Source organism: Scleropages formosus, chromosome 14, assembly GCF_900964775.1.
Source record: "Scleropages formosus chromosome 14, fSclFor1.1, whole genome shotgun sequence".
NCBI lineage: Eukaryota > Metazoa > Chordata > Actinopteri > Osteoglossiformes > Osteoglossidae > Scleropages > Scleropages formosus.
The window spans coordinates 2,957,242-2,982,536 of record NC_041819.1 but is presented as its reverse complement, the minus strand read 5'-3'; the positions used below and the strand labels follow the sequence as shown (position 1 = coordinate 2,982,536).

Here is a 25,295-nt window from a genome sequence, read left to right as displayed (position 1 = left end):
CCAGCAATAGTGGTTATACTGGCGATGATGATGTCAGCAGAGAAATTTATTCAGTTTTTTTTTCTTACTTACATTTTGAACACATGCAATCCTTTCTCTCTTTCACTTCATTTAGAGACTAACATGTGAACTGTGATCTATGCATCCTGTTTGTTCGCCACCTGCAGCTTAGGCCCAGATATGCTGTGGAAGTGAAGTAACACCTGGAAATCTTTACCACCGAGGCCCTGGGCCCTGCTCTCCTGAGTCCTTTGACACTGCTCACTTTTAGAATTCAGGTTCGACATACAACATTTATTCATGCATACCGTTAGCAATAGCTACATCCTGTTATCGATGAGCCAAGCTTTCCGTTCTGTTAATAAGTGCAAATGGGAAACACACTGCAGGAGATTTATTTCAGGATGGGAGAGTCACTCTGCTTGTAGAGTGTGGTAGAAGCATATAGTGAAGGCAATGAGTGTATAAGAAAAGCTGTGTTCACTGGTCAGTAAGAATCTGTATGCCCGTCTGTCTGTCCATCCATCCATCTATGTGGTCATCATAGGGCAATCAAATGCACTGCTGCTCACACAAGCCAACATTCTGGGCGCTTTAGAGTCACAAATTCAGCTGGGACACATCTGGACTATGTCTACAAACTAGAGCACCCGGAGAAATCCATTGTGAACAAGAGTCAAGAGAGGCTTTATTGTCATTTCAACCATATACAGTTGGCACAGTACACAGTGAAACGAAACAACATTTCTCTAGGACCATGGTGCTTCATAAAACAACACAGAGTTAGCGACGCACACTACAGAGACTTCATAAAGTACACGTGTGCAAGACTTGTGCAAACGATGGTAGACATGGACAATAGTTCCAATGTTAGTCCACTCCCTGAATATTGAGGAGTCTGATGGCTTGGGGGAAGAAACTGTTACACCGTCTGGCTGTGAGGGCCCAAATGCTTCGGTACCTTTTGTCAGATGACAGGAGGGTGAAGAGTTTGTGTGAGGGGTGCTTGGGGTCATCCACAGTGCTGGTGGCTTTGTGGATGCAGCATGTGGTGTACATGTCCATGATGGAGGGAAGAGAGACCCCGATGATCCTCTCAGCTGTCCTCATTATCCGCTACAAGGTCTTGCAATCCGAAATGGTGCAATTTCCAAACCAGGCAGTAATGTAGCTGCACGGGATGCTCTCGATAGTCCCTCTGTAGAATGTGGTGAGGATGGAGGGTGGAAGATGGCCTTTTTCAACCTACGCAGAAAGTAGAGATGCTGCTGGGCTTTTCTGGCTATGGAGCTGATGTTGAGGGATCAGCTGAGGTTCTCCACCAGGTGAATTGATCACTTCTCAATGTTCATCATCTTGTTTTAGAAGAACTACAAGTCCAAAAGTTCACACAATTCAGAAGTTGCACTTGAGAATTCAGTTACTTAATCAGTGTCTCATTAACTGTACTGAATACTCAATCTGTCAAAGCAAAGTGGTATAAAAAAGTGAAAAATTTTACTTGTATCTGTATATTCTATGAGAAGGTAACTTTGGACTGAAATAATTTATAAAATCTAAAAATTATTTTAAGTACCATTAAGATTGTGGAGCATTATACTTTAACATAGTGTGTAAGTACTGCATATAAGCTCTGGTAGATAATCTTTTCTATCTCTTTAGGTAATATTGCTGGCATAGTTTTCACCTGTTATGTACATACTCATATGGAAATGTGTGAAGATTAGGTCTAAAGGATATCACAGAGACACAAATAGATGTCCTACTTTTCTGGCTTGAGCAAAAACAGGCAAAAAGCCATTGTGCTGTTCAAATATTTGACCTCTTTGCCATAGGAAAATACAATGGGGTACAAACAATAGTATCTCACAAAAACTGAGCATGTGGCCTAACACTTAAATTGGGTTGATTTCCCATTGCTTGCAAGTGCTTCTTTCTCAGGTTTCAAACGAAAACTGAATATTGCAGAAGCAACGAACTCCACAACGAACACGCTATGAACGAGCTGCCAGTGAATGATTGATGTGGACTGAAAGATCATTTCCTGTTGTTTCGGAAAACATGTTAAAGCAAATCAAGCCAACGCTCTGGTCAGATAATTAGTGCTCCTAAATATTTGACCTCCACATTGGCTCTGTTAGTTTTAACATGATCCAGTGTCACAGTGTCGCCCAGGGATTGGTTTCTGATCTAAATCGATACAAGATGAACACCCTGAGAGTTGCACGCCACCATAAGGTGCCTGGTTTCCTGCTGCCTTGTTTGCTGACTAAACAAACAATTTGGCGGCTGCTGACACTTTGATTATTATCTTACGAGACATCAATCATCTTGGGCAAGGGGTCTTGTCAAGAGGCGTGGGGGGGGTGGGGGTTGGGGTCGAAGCTCCCCGGTGACTTTGGCACTTTGAAGGCACCGTGTCAGCTTTGTGTTTAGCAAGCTTGGACTGCATGCCTTGGCCTTCTCATGGTCCTGCTCCTCTTTGATGACAGCTGTGATGGCTGAGTGGTGACACTGGGTGTCTTTTAGCCTCAGCAAATTACCAGAATAACCCCCTTCATGAGCGTGCTAATGTACAGATAGTCATTACTGATATTGCTCATCAGAGAAGAAACAGCTCTCAGTTTCAAGACTCCAAATGAGGCTATAATTCCTCGTACTTTGTTCGCATTCTTTTATTGACCTCTAAGTTTTTTTTTTATTTTTTGCCATTCTACTAGCTTTTCTTGATTTTTGTTTTGTTTTTTAAATATCTTTAAAAATTTGCAAGTAAGTTAATGTTTTCAGTGTATAATTTTTTTTTCTGTCATTGTCTTCTAAAGACTAAATGAATCTGAAGTAGGAAGGATGCTGAAAAGCATAGCTGAATGTCAAGTGCCAGGTTGCTAAGGTGCGCTCTCATCTGCACCGACTGAAAGCCATTGAAATTTCTAGTTGCGTCAGCACTCAGCAAACAAAAAAAGGGAAACGTCAAATGCCTAGCATGGATTCTAGTTACACCCCAGCATAGCATCGCCGTGTGCTCAATAAATGTGGCGTTTACAGGCAAAAATGATTCATCCTCCAGGACGAAAAAACACACTTTAAATAAAATGTTTTTGCTAGTTGCTTTAGCCATAGTGTAATTTGAAAAATATAAATGGTTCAAGAACTAAAGATTTGAGATCAGTGGGTCACAAGCTAATATCCTCACTGGACAGCTTCTTATTGGGCCTTAATAAGATATTCTTTGTGGGTTTGCGTGGGCTCTGCAAAAAAAATCTGTTCTTACGTGTATATCAAGGAGAGGTTGTGATGGAATGTGAGCTGCACATCGAACAGACATAATATAACTATAGCTGATGAGGACTGATGTAAATCTGCCTTTAGAGTCTGTAGTTATCAATGAAACAAGCACCTATTCATAGTTATAATGGCATATCACAATCATGAAAACTGCAGCAGTCCACATTCATCCATTTTTCAATCTAGTCCATCCAGATCATATTTTCTATGAAACCTCAAGAGCCATGTCAGTGTAATTATACTGAAGTGTTTCTATATGTGTCTGAGTGTTGGAGCCTGTACCTAAATAACAGGGTGCAATGTATTTATTCTGTTCTCCCCTTTTGGACAAAAATGTGCAAAGTACTAATAGCAGAAATGGAGTGATAGCCAGCATTCTAAATGCTCACATATGAGATTACTCTTCATTGACAAGTGGAGGACCTTGAAAGAGATGCGAATAGTATTCTCAGAATAACCTCTTTGTATGAAATGTAAGTTTCAATCTTACTTCAGAGCAACTCCATAAGTAGGTGAGAGTTGGATTTAGAAGGAAACTGCATATCAGAATTTATTTTATGAATGTAGGTACATACACTGCAGTCCCATCCAGAGTGTACTCCCCTTAGCTTTGCGAACAATGCTTCCAGGATAGGGTCCTTTTCACTGCAGTCCTGCTGAGGACAAGCAGTTATTGAAATCAGATGGATGCACTACATGTATATACTTTTTTAAAATTACTCCAAATGCACCAAGGATGTATAAAAAAAACATATTAAGAAAAATGTAAATAAATCGTAGTGCAGGATATGCAAAACTATGCATCATGTTTTTGGTCAATTTGAAATCTTTTTTTTTTAACTTAAAATTTAGTTCTGTATAAGTAAGCTTAATAAAAGGACATGCACATATCCTTCGAATCATTGCATTACAGACAGCAGTCGACCCTCAGTAACAGAGACAATACCAAACTTCAATAACTGAAAATAATTAGCATCACTCGATATGGACTGGGGATTTTTAGCTAAACCACGTTCCAGGATCTCTAGATCATCGTCCTTAAATCAATGTCCTCAAGGGCTCCCAGCCTCTCATTAAGTCAGGCCTCTTAATTAGTAAGATTTATTGAGTCCTTAATTGAGCTACGTGCTTAATAAGGGATTGTTAATAGCACCCCTAAATGCTTCATTGTAAAGCATCTTCCTGTTCAGGTGTTGTCTTCTCAGGATAACATGGTAAATTATGTTGTCATTATTTCATTCAGTAATGTTATTGAATAGACTTCGGAATGGTTTTCATGAATATTAATATTAATTATTCATTCTAATTATGTTGAGATCAAGATGGGGATTATTGTAGAAGGCATTTCAGTGCTGGCCAGCGATGATTCAGCAGTGTCAGAATGGTTTGAATAGCAGACACCGAAATTGCTTCAATCATTTCTTTGAGGCATGGGTATATGAAATACTGCAGTACAATGGATAACAATAAATCTAAATTTCAAATGTGCCCTGTTTAAAGACATACACCGATCAGCCACAACATTAAAACCACTGAGGGGTGAAGTGAATAACATTGATTATCTCATTACAGTGGCATCTATCAAGGGGTGGAATATATTAGGCAGCAAGTGAACAGTCAGTTCTTCAATTTGATGTGTTGGAAGCAGGAAAAATGGACAAGCGTAAGGATCTGAGCAACTTTGACAAGGGCCAAATTGTGATGGTTAGATGACTGGGTCAGAGTATCTCTGGATGTGGTGTGTTTCCGGTGTGCAGTGGTTAGTACCTACCAAAAGTGGTCCAAGGAAGGACAACTGGTGAACCGGCGACTGGGTCATGGGCACCCGAGGCTCATCGATGCGCGTGGGGAGCGAAGGCTAGCCCATTTGGTCCGATCCCACAGAAGAGCAAATGCGGGACATATTGCTGAAAACCTTAATGCTGGACATGGTATAAAGGTGTCAGAACACAAAGTGGGATGTGCTGGAAAAACAAGTCCAATCCATGGAGGCCTCACCTCACAACTTACAGGACTTAAAGGATCTGCTGCTAACATCTTGGTGCCAGATACCACAGGACACCTTCAGAGGTCTTATGGAGTCCATTCCTCATTGGGTCAGGGCTGTTTTGCTGGCACGAGGGTGACCTACACAATATTAGGCAGGTGGCTTTAATGTTTTGGCTGATTAGTGTATATCTTTAGTTTATATTTCCAGAGAAATTCTTTGCATTTCACCTATAAATCCATATTAAGAGTAAAGGTTTCTTGAGGAAAAAGAATATATTCTATATATATGTGTGTGTATGTCTTTGTGTGTAACAATGAAGGCTTTTGTTTTAAAGTTCCTTCAATTAAATCAGGGTATACAGAGCTGTCCCACTTTCAGGCACAATGTGAAATGCAACTCTGCTGTTCATTTGAATAAGAAGTGGTCGCTCAAGCAGTGAAAAACATGACAGGTTTCCATGTTCCAGCCGGGCTTTAGAAGCACTGCAACTGCTTGGAGGTCAGAAGTAACAGCCTGAAATGTGTATTAGATGTAACCCCATCTCTCAAAGCACAAACAATCACTGTGCTTTTCATCTGCATTCCTTGGGTTGTTTCATCCACAGGGTTCCTAGTGGATGGAAGCTATACAAGCAATTCCATCATCTGAAACCAAACATATACACAAACACACACAGAGTAATTAAATTATTTACATAATTTCAGAAGACATGTTTCCTGGCAGCACATCACTAAAACAAACTATCATTATCCCTACATGTCTATTCATAGGACATGAAAGCTTTTAGTAGGAACTATCAGCGTACAATAACGCTAAAACCAACATCAGCTCTCGTACATTTACACATAAAAATAAACATGGGGAGAGCTGAGAAGTCTCTTTATAAGAAGCAGTAAAAACATTTTGGGGAAATCTAACCAAAATAATCTCTTTGAAATGGTTAGGCCAAGGCTGCCATCACATGCTTACGAAAGCAGTGCGAGACAGCATTCCTGAATGAGGAAAGAGACTCTACATGACAAACTTTACATGACAGATCAGCTATTTCATAATCTCAAATTTTATTGCCTGAGTTTCAAGAGCACTCCTTTTAAATCTTGACTGCAGATGCACCTACATTAGCAGTCTAGTGAGTGTGATGACTGTGTAGGAGAATTATGCAACATGTATTGAGTTCTATGACTTACTCTCCAAAAGCAATGGGAGGATCCCATCCTATGAATGTTTTAGGTGTTTTCTGCATCTAGCATGTGCTCCTCACATAGATATTTACTGTGTTTCCTCTTGTAAGCACACGTAGTTCAGAAAGCATCAGAAAGTTGCTACCTTGCAGTCACCCACTTGAAGTACCTTTTGTATGCTAAACAAAAAGCTGGAGCAGTAGTTGTTAAATTGTCAAAGTGATATTGAAATACGCAGTGCAGGGCACATTTACTGTGTAATCGCGATAAGTGGCTGGGTTTATGTCCGAAGCAATTCCACCGAAGTAACAGAAGGACAAGGCCGTCAGTCACGGTGATATGTACCCTCTTTTTTGACGGGCTAATCGATAACCACAGCTCGCTAATTTATGACAGAGGCGTTCTTTGGCGGCCGTGTGGGCACAGAACCTCAGCAGCCACCAGAATTTACCGCCTTGTCGGCAAAATATTAACAAAGACATTTATGGAGCCATTAGAATAAGAGGTCTGTCGGGGCTTTATTGTTCGCAGAGATGGATGGCGCTGTGTCCTATGTTCTTGTGATTTATGGCCTCAGACGAGTGGGATGTTCTCTTGCTTTGCTTTCTGTTCATTTCCCCTTATTGCACCTGAGTTTTTGGTATTTTTGTGCAAGTTTACATTCATACCAGCAGTTTGGAATTCAGTCATTTCTTCAAAACTGGTTCTCTGGTTGATTTTGCTTTATTGTTTGATTATTTGTGGCATGGAAGGGGGTGCGGTGGCGCAGTGGGTTGGACCGCAGTCCTGCTCTCCGGTGGGTCTGGGGTTCAAGTCCTGCTTGGGGTGCCTTGTGGCGGACTGGCATCCCATCCTGGGTGTGTCCCCTTCCCTCTCCGGCCTTACGCCCTGTGTTGCCGGGTAGGCTCCGGTTCCCTGTGACCCCGTAAGGGACAAGCGGTTCTGAAAATGTGTGTGTGTGTATTTGTGGCATTGCTCTAGGCTCCTTTCGAAGCCTGTTCATTTTGATTAAAAAAATCCTGTCCTAACATGAGTAGTTTTCATTCCTATATGTCACCTGAGATAATTTAATTTTTACTGAAATGTGTTATAACATTTTTATCATTACATATAATTCACAGCTTCAAGATATCACTGTGACTACATTAATGAAGAGTAAGAAAATTCACCATGAAAAAAAACTTTGTGTAATTACACTTCTCTTTTTATACGTTTTCCCTGCATTTTAAGAGCCTGGTGTATTTTTAACACCTTTGTGTATTAAGAATGAAGACTTGATAAGATTACATGTTACGTGCAGCCATTGATATCCAGAATTAATTCCGCGCTCTCTATTAACCTATGCAAAGCTCAATTAATTATCACGGCTGAAGACGCTCACCCTCTGTGACTTTGTCTAAGTACCCTCACTGTAGTGTTTTCCAAGCCATTCTCAGCTGTGACCCATGGCTCCGAGTATGGCTAGACTTTCGGCTGATTGACTCTTGAGCTAAAAGTGCATCGATGCCTTTAAGTCCAAGAGGAACCAATACCCAAATTCTCACATCAATCAGACAGAGGCGAAATACTGCTGTCTCCAGAGATGACTGATTATGCCTTTCCTTTCCAGTTTATTACAAAATTTATTATAGAAGATGACTACACCAAAGCTCAATTAATGGGAAACATGCAGAGGGACAAGACAGGGTGAAATGTTTCACAAGAATCTACAGGTGTTGGTGTTTCTCTTGTTTTTTTTTTTTTTTCCTTTCTTTGTTTATCATTGCATGACATACATGATATGCATAACAGTAATAAAGATATTTATATGTTTTTCTTTTCTTGGAGGAATTAGACATGATCCAGATCCTCTAGGGTCCATGTGTCATGCATGGTTGCTGGTCATCTGAGATTCAGGTTCCTGTGAGCCTGACTGTCACAATACTTTGCATTGTGTTTTTGTTGCACAGATAGAAGGTTTTCTATCCATTAATATTCCTTCAGCTGTTGTTTAGGGTCTGTGTCACTCATCAACACTCCTATCATGCACCTTTACCATGGTGCTCATTCCCATCACAGACTTGGTAAGTAGGACCATCTTGATTCCCAGAACTGCGAGATGAGTCCAAATCATACACCTGCTCCTTGACACACTCTGGCTCCCATGATACTCAGCTATTTCACGTGGTCCTGGTTAAATCAATCTGATAGGAATTGTCTTTTCATATCCAGCTTCCCCAATGAACAATCACCACATATTATGCCTATTTTTTATGTTTTGCCTTATTTTACTCTCAAATTGACTTCATGTTTATACTGATTGGTACTAAGTTTTTGGTTACTGTTATTTGAGGATTTATAACCAGCAGTGTAATAGTCATTTGGGGACTATCGCTATTGGTTGGAGAGTCACATCCATACAGAATAAATTTTGTGCTTTTACTTTAACATTTACATTGCACACATCTGCAGCTATGTTTCTTTCTCCTAATGTAATGCACAAATTGTATTTTCTATGAGATGTACGTCACTTTGGAGAAAAGTGTCTGCTGAATGAATAAATGTAAATGTAGCAGACATTCAAGGCAACTTAGAATTTTAGATAAGAAGCCTTACAATTACATTCTCATTTGTAAAGCATCCTTACTAAGTACCTTCATCAAGTGACGTACAGCAGGAGCTGAGATGTGGCAACATGGACCACTATGCTACCTGTTCCAGCTTTTGCTGTTGTAACATATAGCTAAGTCTTTAACAAAAAATTTCTTTTAAATTTTTGAAAAGTATGTGTTGCATGCTTATTCATCTGGGAAAAATATAGCTGTAAAACCAGTGCAACAGTTTCTAACCTGATCCATTTATTCAAAACTTGAACTTTATGGTACACATCTCCACTAGTAATGTTGCTGACATTCATGATTTTTGGATGTCATTCTACCACAGTTTAATAGAATTAATGCAGACTTATTATATCCTTAATAATCAAGAGAGAAAACATGATATGAAATGTTTTAATGATTTAAGGTTAACTAATCAAACACTGCTTAAGCGTCTGACACTTTTTTCAAATTATTGATGGGAGGATAAATTATAAATGGTTTTGAAACATTTATTTTTTCATATCCAACGATTCTTTTTGTGTGCATTTGCCTTAAAGCACGTGGGAGGGAAATGTGAACGATACAAACTTCATTATTTAATAGCTAAACACCATTTATAATTTTTTTCTCTCTCCAAAAAAATGCAGTTTCTAAGAGTAGTTTGATTAAATATTTAGCGCCGACCCTTTGATTAAGTCTGTAGAAGCAGTCTCTTTTCAACCTTGTTTTTGCAGAGTTCAGATGAATAAATAACGATTGTGTCTGTTGTTTATTTCCAGATTTATTGTTCCAGACAAACTGATTTATGGCATTTTATATTACATGATGATGGAGCTTTCCATGGGTTCTATGGATAGACTCTAACCATAGATTCCTGAACTTATTAACCATAATTAATTAACTAATTTTGCTAACAAGTAAACCAGTGCCTGACTATACATGAAATTCCCATATTACCAAAATGTTCATGGAACAAAAAAAAAAAAAAGGTATATATGTCTTTGAATTTAAAGCCAATATTTTTATTTCTTTTTTAAAGAATTGTAAAACCGGCTTATATTCTGAATCGAAAAGGCTTGAGGGGTATCATTACTTAATAAATGAAGATGTAATCATGGGCCTTTCAGCTGCTGTGAAACTAGAATAAGTAACTAGGGACTTGGTGCTCTTTAATGAGAACATTTGATATACTTGTTGGAATCTGGTTCAGTTCAGCTGGAGAGCTCCAGTTTCACACCAAGCACTCCGATCTGGCGCTTGGGCATCCAGTAAAGTGTAGCTCCTAATATCATTTTAATTTCAATGGCATTGTATAGCACTAATGAGCACTTTAAAAAACATTTTAAGTTTAATAAGGCCCCTTGGATCTGCGCTGATGTGGAACCGTAGCACAATGCAACACAAAGCGAAGGCCATGGAGGGATTCCACAGAGGGGCGTCACTGAGCAATTAGTCTGAATTGAGTGTCAGTAAATGGCATCACGATCACCTTATAGAAGAGCTGTCACAGACCAACTAGCCTCATCATGAGGAAAGAACCAGAGATCTAATCGGTATCATTTACTGTGCACAGTATGCAAGCTCTGTGGAAGATTTGGTCTGGTGTATGAGGAATGTACAGCCAAAAACAAACTGTATGAAGATATATAAGCAGGAGCAACAGGTACTGTAGCACTGAATAAAACATATATTTGTAACCTAATGCTTGTTGGTTTGAAGGACGCTACTACACTATTCTTCAGAAAGGTTGTTGAAATGTTCCGTGTTCCAGTAAAATATGATTCAGTAAAGCTTATAGTATATAAAATAATCAATGTAATAAAATATGATTCACTAAAGCAGATAGTTTATGAAGTAATCAATACAGTAAAATATGATTTGGTAAATTATATGGAGGGGGCGCGGTGGGTTGGACCGGGTTCTGCTCTCCGGTGGGTCTGGGTTTCGAGTCCCGCTTTGGGGTGCCTTGCAACGGACTGGCGTCCCATCCTGGGTGTGTCCCCTCCCCCTCCAGTCTTACGCCTTGTGTTGCCAGGTTGGACTCCGGCTCCCTATGACCCCGTATGGGACAAGCGGTTCAGACAATGTGTGTGTGTGTGTGTGTGTGTGTGTGTGTGTGTGTGTGTGTGTGTGTGTGTGTGTGTAAAGTATATAAAGTACACACACACACATTGTCTGAAACCACTTGTCCTGAGTGGGGTTTCACTGAGCCGAAGCCGAACCCAGCAACACTGGGTGCAAGGCTGGAGGCTGAGGGGACACACCCAGCACAGGACACCAGTCCATCGCAAGGCTCCCCAAGCAGGGCTCGAACCCCAGACCGATCGGAGAGCAGACCCCAGGCAAACCCACTGCACCACCCCACCCCTGTATGTAAAGTGATCAATAAATAATATATGTGTGTTTAACAAATCTGTAAGCACAGTTTGAGGGCATCATAGGACATGGGCTGATCCTTGATGTGAATTGTCAGTGGCCCACATCCCATCCCCATCAGTCGTAAGACAATACTGGCTCTCAACTCAGGTGTTAACTTGGCACAATTCAGCATAACATAAATGTTTCCTGTTGGAAGAGGTAGGTCTGCTCTGACTTCCCAGACTGTGTCGGAGGTCATATGTCAAAGGGATGTGCTGGCCAGGATCACCCATTACCAGAGAGGTAGGAGCCAGGGTGGGATGGGAAACATTAAAAGAGTCTGTTGTAAGAACTTCTTTAAATTAATCGGTGTGTGGAACGTCTCGTGACTCTGACCCCGAGAAAGCTGAGACCCCTCTTCCCTGTGTTGGCACATGGGAGGGGACATTACAACCTTGTTTTTCATGCTGGGGGCAGACACTTTAAATGGGCCAAATGTGAGGGTGCAGGTAAAAGGGCGACCCAGACAAACAGGCCACCTCCGCTATCTCTGTTTATGTCCAACAACAATGGCTCCATAGCTCCTCTGGAATATATCCTATATTTGCCTGCTTCTATTTATACCAGTATCAAGACTATTTTGAGTGTAGAACTACTGAAATAAGCTAAAATTAACAGCCCAGCAGCACAGCTGGTGAGAACTTTCATTGATTAAAATGTTTTTCTTTTTCAGACAGTATAAATTTTATTTTCAATATTTATCAGATGAGATGAGTTACTTGTTTGATTGTTTATACCATGAAATATTTGCTAATTCAAGAGACAGCACAGCAGCCTGTGGTCCATTGATTAAGCATGCTAATGTGTGCTTGTTTCATTAGTTTTTTCTTATTGCCAACCCTTCATGTGGGTAGTTGTAACATTATGATAATTGGGAAGGAAAAAACATCACTTGAAAATGATATTTCAGTGCTTCCTCAACTCCAGACACAACTTGAAGTGGGCTGGGATTGATCAGTCCACTGGATCCGCACTTAATCCCGGAAGGCCACTCAATATATGTGATTTGAGTGCTGGAAATCAGCGACGTATTTTAAAAACTTTCGCCAAAAAAATCATTGTGTACCACATAGAACAGTTAAACTTATCATGCCAGCCACATAATATGGCATGTTTGCATGTACATTTATATGTATTGATTTAGCAGACACTTTCCTGTAAAGCGATATACATCTCGCAGAAAAATACGAGTGCATCAACAGAAAGAGAGACTTAGATGCAGACGTGTGATTCTAAGCACAATTAATTTGTTACATTCTACTATATGAACCAAAGTCTAAATTCACTTAGCCTCTACAGTGGGCATCACAACATATTAAGAGGTTTTTGAAAGTAGTGAAATTTTTAATACATTCTGCCCAAACTGCACAAAATGTTAAATTATTAAAATTGTATTTAAATTAAACAGTAGAACTCAGTGCTGTGTAAATTTCAAGAAAGTAATAGCAATTCTGTACTTTTCTATATACAGTATATTCTTTAGAGGAGTATGAAGTATATAAATTAAATTTGAACAAACCAGATCTCTTATATCATTGTATTAAATAAAGTTTAACATGACAACCGTAACTATACAGCGAGAGAAAACAGGCCGGGGAAATTTCACAGTCGTACTTTAGGAGTGATTTATATTGGATGTCTGATTTGAAATGCGTGCGTACAGAACAGTACGCTGCACATGTTGACCCACTCATGCATAATGCAGTTTCTGTAGTTGCCAGTGCAGGCGAAGAAGCACATAACTGTCTTCCAGTCAACTGAATTCTGTATTTGCCAATATTTCTGTGAAGAAACAAAGAAAAATAAATAAATAAACAGCATGTGCTAAAAGAACAAAAACGGTATCCTGCTTGATCAGCTGCGCTGTAAGGTAATTCAACAAATTGCAAAGGGGCCTGAAAAGGAGAGGGGATAATGGGTATTTCTCAATGTCGTCTAAACTCCCTTGGCCTCGTGTTGGGGGCGTCTGAAGCAAACAGCACTGAGCTTGTAAACACAGAGGGGAGTGTCCTTTGTGTTTCATTAGAAGGCCCGTCATTCGATGTCTCCACTTAAGTGCTGGCGAAAGGGAGATGCGGATCTGACAGGCTGGCACGAGAGACGCATTTAGCACACGTTCGCTGTTTATTCTTATTTAGAACACCGTGAGGCGTAACCTGCTGTTTACATGGCGGCACCGAAGGTGCACTGGTTTGCAGCGGGTGTCATATCAAAGCTCTGAGCACCGGGCCGTTGACTGATGGCAAAGACAGGGGGCTACCGGTGCAGAAAAATGGTGGGGAGGGATTTTACATGTGCGTACATGAATAATGTAAACCAATTATAAAAAGTGTTAACAAAGGAAAAAAGCGTGTGTGCTCGTGTCTGAATACATATAAATGTGAGTGCACGGTAATGTCAATGCACTTTCACTCTAACTGCCTATTAAATTCCATTAGTGTTGTTATGTAAATAGCGTCTTTTTTAATATGTATGTTTTCAAAGGCAGTCAGCATTCATTAATGCTTTCAGCTGACACTGTACTGCGGTTGAGGTGTATGAATGCTCTCTTTGATATTCATATTCCCAGGCTAAACAAAGTCAAGTATGTCGCTAATATCCTCAGATCCATCTTTTCTCAAGTGGGAACAGATTTGTCGTTCCTGCCTTTACCCCTCACAGGTAAATCACCATTTTTCACTACGTTAGCGCTCCCTCTGTGTCTTCGGTAAACCCGGCTGACAATTTCCTCTGAATTGTAACTGAGAAGGGAGTGTCGTGCCAATAAATTGAGTGGGGCCTGTGGTTCTGATGGCGGCAGTGATTAAATTCTGGCGGCATTTCTGTTTCCCCAAACGAGAACCTTTCCATTAATTATTTACGACGGTTGTTGGGCTGTCATTATTTTGGCTACTCAATTATTTATGGTGGTCCAAGACTGCAGATCAGTAATGAAGTAACTGTCCCTTGAAAGTGCAAAGGTTTGCAGTGTACTTATAGTGTGAGACATAAGTGTCCGCCATAATTGGTGAATTAATTAAAGAGTGGGGGAGCAGCGTGAGCGGGACAGTGCAACTCCAGCGAACTGGATGGACCCAAACCCTGCGCTGCTTGCTAAGTAGTTTGCTTGAAATATGGACTTAGGGGGAGTGACAGGTCCGTTTAGAATTACAGATACCGCCAGTCATAAATACTCTCGTTGTGAAACCAAGAAGTGAATAGCTGGGCGGCAAGACGTCGGACCGGCCAGACACCGACAGCTCTGACTTAAAATAAATCTGCACATTCGCCATTTTAGTGTTAGTAACAGAATCTGATTTAAACACCATATGGACGAGACAAGCAGCCTTTCGAAAGTAACGGCCAAACAGAAAAAAGTGATACCCGCTTGCTTTTACAGTGTGGAAGTAATATAATGTCTTATGTATACCTAAATCACACCACCATTACAGTTTGGTGTCTGCAGCACAACTCAATCCCCCTGCGTTGCGGATTGCCTTTAGCTTTTAAAAACTAAATGTAAAAATTAATCTCCTTACATCTAGATTAAATAAGCACATTTTGAGTACTTTATGGTAAATCCAAAGAGGGGGAGAAAGTTAGAATTACTCAAGATTTGGCTTATTGCCTATGTCAGGTGCCATGTAGCATATTTCTACATATTCTTGTGTTCACTCAATGCAGAAGTGCAAAACAGTTGGTAGTAAAGCAAGATAAGAGGTCTTTTTATTGTGTATACTCAAAGCTCTTTTGAGCTTTCAGTAATACTAGCATATTTCATAAGTAGTTTGAATCTTTTCCGTTTTTCTTCCGAACTCAGAATTCTTCCTGGAGCTGCTGGAGAACACAGAGAAGTCGCTGAATGACATGTTCGTGAGGACGTACGGAAAGCTGTACATGCAGAATGCAGACGTCTTCCAGGACCTCTTTGCTGAGCTCAAGCGCTACTACACAGGAGGCAACATCAACCTGGAGGAGATGCTTAATGATTTCTGGGCCCGCCTCCTGGAGCGCATGTTTAAGCTATTGAACTCGCAGTACCAGTTTTCTGATGACTACCTGGAGTGTGTCAGCAAGTACACTGACCAGCTGAAGCCCTTTGGCGACGTGCCCCGGAAACTGAAGGCTCAGGTGACACGGGCCTTCATTGCAGCACGTACCTTCGTCCAGGGCCTCATGGTGGGTCGGGAGGTGGCCAATAGGGTCTCCAAGGTAAGGCTTTACAGCTTCTCATTGATCACACATCATTTTCTCTTTCTTCTTTTCTTTTGTGCTCTCACTGTGACATGAACTATAATTATGGGTCTTTGTGCAAGCACAATGGGTATGACCCAGTCACAAGTGTAAATATTGCTCAAAATGCAACTTTAGCCTCCCTCATTTATGAAGATGAACTCACCGTCTTTGATGTCTTCTACTAAAACATATGAATATGTAACAATATTAATTCGTCATCAGATTCCAGAGGGAACATCTTGTTTTTTGCATCAGTTCTTGACCTAATTGTCATGTTATTTTACCATTGCCTGTTTGAGTTAAATTACAGTAATTATATTAATTAGTAATCAATTAATGTTTTAAACACATTCAGCGTAAAGTCGGTTGTATCCCACATTATTTATTGTCAGGAGTGCTGAAGCACTCACAGGTATTTAAGTTACAAGTAAGAAGCTGGATTGTTTAGTAAATAACACTGAACCTGCTTATAATTGTCTATTTATTTATTTATTTATTTATTGTTGCTGTATGCAACTTAGTTCCGTTTCTCTCTGGGGATTAATGAGGTTTACATCCAATTCATTAATTTAATTTAAGTGCAAGATCTTACAAGGTCTAATTCATTCTCTATTAATAGTTTGTTCTCAACCAGAAGGATTTTTGCAAGGATATGAGAATATTTATGTATATATTACTTTGTAATATCTCAACTCTGATCTCACATAAATTTTTAACATCTCGTGGTTTGATTTATCCTATTTTTGGAGTCAGTTGCTCAGTGCATGTCATTACATCATGGCATTACATCAATCACTGGAGCCATTAAGTGGGGCTCAAGCAAACTGTGTGCAGCTGGGCGGAAGTGGAAACGGTAATAATATTTCATCACAGCACATCAGGTACAGCACACTCTTTACCTAAATAAGTTGTTTCTTCACCATCCACCCCAATTCTAAATATAGGAGCAGTTGCGATATCAATGCCTCGTCTTTGCGTGAATTTATCTCTGACATTCGTACTTATGTCATACCAGACAGTTGTAGCCGTCATTGTACTCGGTGCATTTGATCACTTGCTCGTATTCACTCCTGCGATGCATCTTATGACCAGGGTCTTTCTTTGAAATGTCTCTCAAATGATGTTCATGGAAATGAAGGTCCACGGAGTGTCATTTATGAATCCTCCACCAATGCTGCCGTGGTGAGCGCAGGCAATTAATGTGCCAATCCTCGTCCCTCGTTGTAAGAGCCCATTTGGAATCTGAAAGGAGCCCTTTTCTAAGACGTTGATTTTGAACCTCTTCAATTTAAAATCATACCATATTTGTCTTTGTCTGTATGAGCTGTGTGCTTCTGAGGGATGCTTATACAAAATCTTTATCCAACGTGACAATAGCAAATGGTCTTTTAACCATTTTTTTTTTTGCCTTGTTTTCCTCCAGGGGGTCCAAAGATATGGAGCAATGATAGCACAGAGCAATTTGACGAGGTTTTGATGCTGAATATATTGACCAAAAACAAACGTTTATCTGGAGTCAGACAAAAAAGCTTTTAATCATATTGTGTTTATTCTCTGCCTCTGGCGAAATCTTGACCTTTTTTCAGTTTGTTGAAACTTGCTGTTGGGGTTTTTGGAGCCAGCTCCTGTTTATCTCTGTCCCAGAGTGTTGGGGCGTGCCTGGGGGGGTCACAGGATGGTGGCTTACAATAAATTATACCCATTGGGATAAACAAAGGACTTTCAGAACTATCGCATGTCCTTTGCTGTTGAGTATAGCTTTCACATAATCAGGTTAACTTATTGCCACTGTGTCACGTATCTCAATCCAGAAAAAGAATAAAATGGGTGAAAAAAAGTTTTGTTTTTTTAACGTTCAACTTTTCACATTTGATCTAAGTAACGATTGTTGCATCCATGAAAATGTTTTAATACTCAAAATCACTTTACATGAAATTTTGCAAATCAATAACAGTTAATGAGCTTTACCTGAATATTAGATGACTTTGTGTATTGTAGACTTTGATTTAATTACTGACACAAGAAACACAGTCTTCACTGGAGCAGAAACACGTTACGTGAGCACAGTAAACATTGTCATGTGTTTGTGTTAGTGTATTGGATCTGTCTGCAAGCCTAAGTGATGCAATACAAATGAACCAAACAATCTTCGATCATACTGAAGAGCATTCTCAGGTGGCTGCTATTATTTTGTTTTTCAGTTTTGAATCAAAAAACAAATGAACACAACGTACACGGACTCTCCGACTATAAGTTCAAATTAATTTTGTAACTTGCCATGAAATGAAATTTTAAAGAAGTGTGAAATAGTTCACTCCTTTTACATTCACATGCACAGATTAAGCTCAAATTAGTCGCTGGTTCACCTGAAACATAGTTTTTTGGACAGTGGGTGGAAACAAAAGCATCTGGAGGAAACCCACACAAACACATGGAGAACATTCAAACTCCGCACAGGCTGAGCTGGATTTGAATCCACATCCAAACTCACAACCCAGCAGCTATGAGGCACCAAACCAGCGCTAGCTGCTGCCCCCCTTCCCCCTCATGCCGCGATATGAAATTGTAAGTCAATTATTTTTCCTATTCAGTAGGTGTACAGAGTCGTGTGCAACCTGGTTGCGTACATGACAGCATGAACCCAATGCTTCCCTCAATGTGTACAGACATCTGCTCAGTGGCACAGTTGCTCCTTGTGACACAGACTCTGTGAAGTACCATGTGCCAAAGACATGCTCTCCTACTGGGCACAGGGTTCCTCAAATATAAGAACAGGAAAGGAAAGGAAATGATTTTCATTTATGTTTTTCTCACTAAACCTCATTTTAAATTTGAGAGATGCACTGCATTTTTTTTCTTTTCAGTCTTATGTGAGTAATTGTTCTTCACATTTATTGACTTTGCTCCTTTGGAGTTTGGAGTGTCTGAAATTACATTTTGTCGAAGAAATGGTTTTTCCTGACTGCCAGGATAATACTTGAATAAGTACGTATATGTGCTTCCTGTCCTTGTGTTGGACTATTTAAAATAAAAAAAAAAGGTTTGGATTATTATGAGACTTTTAAACATTAATGTTGAATATTAACATAACATGGAATTATAGAGTTAACGTACTGATGGTCGAAAATATAGAATGATTTATTAGCTACTTCAGATGGAATTTCTTTTCATGTTTTGAAGTACTGGAAACTATTTCTGTTCGTAGTCACGCCTCATTAAGATGTTTTCAAAGGTAGAGCATCCACAGCTGCTCCTGCTTAATATGGTTACTGATATAAGCTGTGTTTTATAAAGGCCAGAGGCAAAGACATGAACCTCATGAAGAATGCGTGTACATACTGGGCTACTTCAGCCATTTCTGTGAGTAACAAAATTCTGTTATCAGGGTTTCAATAAAAATAACCAATATTCCAGTATGATATGCAACAACATTTCAGTGTTTGTCATTTCAAGCTGAGAATGACATTTAATGCATATCTAGAGAAGCAGCCAAAATATAATGTATTCTTGATATCCGTGGACTTGTTTTGCTTTTGTCGTGGGTTTTTTTTACATTACCTATAACAATGAAAAAAGTTTTGCATGTAGAAAAATTTTGTATATTGTACAAACCATCTACTGTAGATATTGTGGGGACATCAACAAAGCCATTAACCATAGATTTCATTTACTACTTTAAGAATTAAATCAAACACACTCAACAGCAAGCATGATGCAAAGTGCTTGAGAAATTTGTAAAGCTTGAACCTGGACTTGGACAAACAGTCTTTATATTTATCATTAATTAGTTGCTTATCCAAAGTGACAGTCTCATCTGTATATGCAGGCGTTTTTAATGGAGAAATTCAGGTACCTTCAGGGACACAATGGTAAGACCGTTCTTGGGATTTAAACCGCACTTTAGACTGCATGTCTGAATTCGTCTATTGGAATTCCAAGCAGATGTAATGCATCCGTGCAGATCCTTTGTGAAATTCACTGGGGATGAAAACTTAGCTGACAGTTGTGTGTCAAGTGAGCAGACCATCTGCCTGGTCATCATCTACACCCACTGATCCTGCAAAAAACACAGAAACAAGGCTGCATTCCCTTCTTGGGACCAGTACGACAGCCCATTCAACCCCAAAAGCTGTTTATATGCCCCTTTCATGAGAAAAAGAGTGTTGAGGCCTAAGAAATAACAACTCATCCAAAAGCAAATTTAGCATAAATAAATGGATAGAATTATGCAGATTGAGATTATCTCTATTACATGCTGGATTTATATGGCTCTATCAGAGATTAACTTCAGGAAATCTCTGAGATTAAAGTGCTCTTTTTATATTCCTCTTATTTTATTTGTACTTAAATACTGACGCATCATATTATTATGCTCTAAAATTCTTTTTAAATTACTGCTTGACAGCGGTTTAAAGTGATTTATTAACCAAGGCTTCTAAAAAGTATAATCTGTTGTAAAGAAGGTCACTTGGAATTTGGGAGTAAATGTTTCATGTTGGTGTGCTATGGATCTGATTTTTATTTATTTATTTTCTTTTTTCTCAAACTGTGATGTTAAGCATATTATGAGCTCATTTCCTGCTATGGAGTGAGTCATAGCTCATTTTGGAGAAAGGTTTCAGATGAAGTTCACACTTTTTTTCCTCTGGCCAGATCACATATTAGTATCTTTTTTTGGACTATGTAATGATGACTCCCTGGCATCTTATCGCTGTTGGCCCAGCAGAGGGGGAGTGATTATGATAGGTAGAAGGATCCTACAAGCCCGCTGCATAAGCGTCTCCAACAGGCCTTTTAGGCAACTGCAGGCCCTCTGAAAGTGAGTCCACTGCATGGGACCGTGTGGTTTCCGTGACCATGGGGTGTATTGCAGACAGACTGCACTAATTTTCAAACTGAAACTACAAGGTTTTTTAGAGAGTTCTTTTTTTTCTAAGACAGAAATAAAAAGTTAAGATCCCTTCTGATGGCTACCACAGTAAGCCTCTGCTTTGGAACTAACAAGGAACTTCAGGAAATCCGAAAGATCATGAGTAGATAACTAGTACCCAACCTGTTGATATACAGCATATTGCGGATTTCTTTTTTCTTTAGGAGACTGTCCCCCAAGTACAGCCAGTCCTCGGGAGCAGGGTGGGCGTTTCGGCAGGGGGTCCATGTGGTCCCCTCTAGCCGCAGCCCGTCCAGGGTCCCAGGCAGGGGCTTCCGCCCCCAGTGCACAGATTGCACCAAGCAGGTCGCTGTTCTCTGAGCCACAGTGGACAGATGGCCATCAAGACTGGCAGAGAGCAATGTTCATGGATCTCCATGTGTTGATCACAGATACTGCATGTAGTCTTTCAAAGACAATAATGTTCATTCTTGTTATTATCTTTATTTTAAATTGTTTCTGCATGGGTTGTTCCCCCAATGTATCCTTCATCCATTTTTTTTTTTTTGTTTTTTTTGTAAAGTATCTTTCATTAAAGAATGATTGATTTTTACTACTCTTCCCCATGACAAATTAATATAGATATCTCCTTGTATTGCAGGATGATTGTTTTATATTTTTGTTCGTTATTTAATCAGAGATTATCCACAAAATTAAATATTCCAAATAAAATAAGAAAGGATTTATGTTCAAAGAAATTACATTTTCATCTTGTAATAACACGCATTAGAAAAATGCCATAGTGCACCATAATTAAATTGATCTCATAATACAGAAAAATAAAACCATCAGATTGCCCATTTATTCCAAATACATTGTGGTTTTCGTCACTTTTAGTTTTTAAATCAGTTTCGATTTAAGCAATCATCTAACTTATTTTTTTTGGGGCTGAAATTTGTGTTTAATCCGTTTTTAGACATATTAACACCAGATGTTATTCCAGGAGCAAAAAATCTTGCCAGGGCCTATAAAGTGTACAGCAAGTTGATGGAGATCAGAAGTTATAATTTTACAATAAACAAATGAAAAGTGTGAGTACACCTGGAAGAAGGAAAGCATAGCAATCTGTCCTACATGTCTAGGAATTGTTGCAGATAAGTGGGGAAGACATGTTGGCTCATTTCCTGATCACACTTATTGACCGAATGCAAAATAAAAAAAAATATGACTAAATAAATTATATTAAAAAAACTAGTTTCACCCTATGTTCTCTTGATACTGTTTGTGTATCCATGAACGTTGCTGCCATCGCAGCAAATACTCTTCTAAAAAACACAAAATTAAATTCAGTAATAGGTGTGGAGTGGAGGTCTGTGTGCAACAGTAATACAACAGTAATGTAGTACTTATGTTACTGCGAGATTATAAAGAAGGAAACATGCTGTGTAACATAACTAAAAATGCTTGTCACTCATGTGATTAAGTTCTTATATCAGCATGTTTACATTCCCAGTACTTTTATCAGCCTTAGAGTGAGGGATATAATCCCTTTTTTACAACAAAGGTATGAAAACAGGGGGCAATTTTTGAATGCACAGCAGATATTAAATGATTTGGCATTTTATATATAGGAAAAGTAATATGACAATATCTCCAAAAGAGCAAATCAGCACAAGAAATTAATGGTATAACAGTTTAATTTGGAAGTTGTGCACCAACCGTCTTTCTTAACGTATTACAGCTTATTTGTGGGAGAAAAGTGAAGTGAAGTGAAGAGCTGGAAAGCGATTACTTCATAAGAATGAAATTCCATTTACCTCCAAACTTTCATTTCAGTCAGGAGCTGTTTGCTTGTTACTGGACTCCAAGAGTGAGAAAAGTTCAGAACTGCCAAAGAGTGATAAGAATTTTGGGAGGACAGAAAAATGCACAGTGCCTCAAAAAACAATGAAATAATCACCTTTTAAATTTGCTTTATATTGTATAAAGACAAAATTTAAAACAGGAGCCTTGTCACAACTGTCAAGTAAGTTTAAGAAGAATCACAAGAATAAGGAAGCCGTAAGATTTTCAAACATGTTGAAAAGAGAAAGAAAACTCATTTTTTAAAGAAGCAGGCTATCTGTTTTCCTCTGAAATCGGTTTCCAAGAAATATTTAACTTGCTATAAATTATATGATGTATATAAAATAGTGAGGTATGTTTGCAACTCTATTCAGTACTTAAAATAATTAAAATACTCAATTCAAATGTCTCTTCTCTGTTGACCATGTCTAATTTCAGCAATTTAAATATTATGCAAAGTGTACAGCTGAAGTAGGAAGTATTTTTACTCACCGATCATATTTGTGTGTGAAAGTATAAGAGGGAAAAAACTGAAAATGAGCAGAATGTGACATTCAAACACTGCCAGACTCAATGATTAAGGAGAATTAGTAGAACTGGGTGAAGGAAATTCCCATAAAAAAAGGTATGCTATTATATGATCAAAATTTCAATTGCATCAAAATCCTGAAGTCTTCTTCTTCTTCTTCTTCTTCTTCTTCTTCTTCTTCTTCTTCTTCTTCTTCTTATTATTATTATTATTATTACTATTATTGCAATAAATTCTATTTTTTATTTACAATTCTAATAATAAAAATAATAATAATAATAATAAGAAGAAGAATAGTAGTAGTAGTAGTTGAACAAGAAAAATAATAAACTAAATATTAATATGTCTATAGTTTGCATAATAGTTAGACTGTCATGAGTTGTGTGTAACCATAAATGTTTTTTCTGATGTGTATTTGAATAGACGTTGAATTAGACTCCACTGAGTTCAGGCCTGAGAGGAAGATTATCGCATCCAAGAGATCCATTGTATTTTTTCTGTGTCAAGTTTATTTGCTATGACTCAAATGCTAAGTGAAAGATTATTCCTTTTAGGAGAGCGATCTGAACGGACTGTATTTTCACCAGATAAAATGGATAATATATGAGGAGATATTTATATGCCTGTTTCATTTTACTGTAAAAGGTGAATAAGTGAAGGAGTAAATGAGGGAAGGTGAAAGATGGTTATGAAAACATTTTGAAAAGGCCAGATAGATAAATAAATTCATACTTACATTCTTACATGCTAGTAAGTATGTATAATACAGTACATTTTTTAAAATGTTTTACTTGTAGTGTAAGACCTAGAAAGAATATTTGAAAAATCAATCCAAGTCAAATGCTGAGTTTCTGAATAAAATGCTTGTTCATCCCAAATTCCCTGGTGCTTGTGGCTTGAAGGTGACTTTGATAACCTCCGCTGGTGTGGAGTAATACAATCCATTTTGGCATATTTATAAACAAGTGATCTATTACCCTGTTAAGTCACACACAAAAACTAATTAAAATGAAATGCCCCAAAACTAAAATGAAACCAGAAGATGGGGGAAAAATGAATGGGACGGTACAGTGGTGTATCCCGAGCGTGACAGGAAAGAATAATTGTGTCGCTTTCACCACTGGACCCACGGGCATGCCCTGCCAGCTGTCGTGAGCAGCTCCTGCAGAGAAACCTCAGTGCAGGAGATTCCCTGAAGACCGTTTTTGATTATTCCAAGTGCTCATGACCCACGATGCACTCCACCCGCACTGAACCGCGCTCAAGGACTTTGGTGTGGAACCATCAAGAGGGGCAGGAAAGATAGGCTTATCTGAGGTGTCTGCGGCCTCTTCTGTGGCATTGCGACGTGACTAATGGCACCAATCAAAAGTTTGAGCACAACTGCTGGAAACTTTTTTTCCCCTCCCTTCAGGCATTTTCTTGATAAGTTTGATTTGAAAATAAGCGGCGACGTCTTCCCAGCTCATCTCCAGCAGTTCCCATAGATCTGGGACACTTGTTTGTTGCTTTGCTTTTATGCTGCCTAGGTGTGCTCACATTTTTCACTGGTACGATTTCTATCCGTTTGACCTCCATGTAGAAATTCCTGTTTAATAATTTCTGAACTCACGGTCTCTGTCGATTTCTGTCAGACACCATATTAGTGATCTTCTCTTTTTCTACACTAGATGTAATATAGATTCAATAAGAACTTTGTTTCTGTAATTAGCTATTTCTTTTTGTCATGTTGCGCTCTAATCTTGTCTTTTACACCATGCACCTTATAAATCATTCTGTTTTATAAGCCAGCATGATCATTCCCTTCACCATTTACCGTGGATTTTGGCTATAATAATTCCTTCATACACCTCTCTCCTGGTAGCTCAAACCTAATTTGCACCTTTGCAATGTGTTCCAGCTAAAATATTGAAAATGCAACAGCTTTTCAGTTTAATTTTCACCGCCAGAAATTTCCATCATCGGAAGAATACCGTTGCAGTAAATCTCATTGAAGATTTATAAGCTGTCACAGGCACTTTGAGCAAATAGCTGAAAGACACATTTGTTGAAGATCAGTTCATTCCACTTTATGAAGATGCACATGCGTAGATTCTTTTGGAAAACTTCAGTTTTTTACAAAAATGTTTAATACGGGTGGTCCCTGACTTACGATGGAGTTATGTTCCACAAAACCTGTCATAAGTCGAAAATATCGTGAGTTGGAAATGCATTTAATACAGCTAACCCACTGAACATCATACCCTAGTATACGTGCGATGGCCATTGCGGACTTGCTGCCTTCATGCTGGGCAATTATCCTGAGTTTCTCCTGAAGAGTAATTGGCCTCCTCTTCTTCTTCTCACCAGTAGCAGGAGACACAGATGGGTGTTTCTGTGACAT

The 25,295-nt window shown here is 39.0% G+C and overlaps 1 protein-coding gene across 1 annotated transcript in view; it reads left to right on the top strand.

The window, feature by feature from the left end:
* LOC108942524 (glypican-6-like) overlaps positions 1 to 25,295 on the top strand; it is a 198,586-nt gene that overhangs the window by 79,471 nt on the left and 93,820 nt on the right. The window contains exon 3 of the mRNA XM_018765937.2: positions 15,253 to 15,644. Coding sequence (XP_018621453.2) covers positions 15,253 to 15,644 — 392 coding nt within the window. The remainder of the gene's footprint in view (positions 1 to 15,252; positions 15,645 to 25,295) is intronic.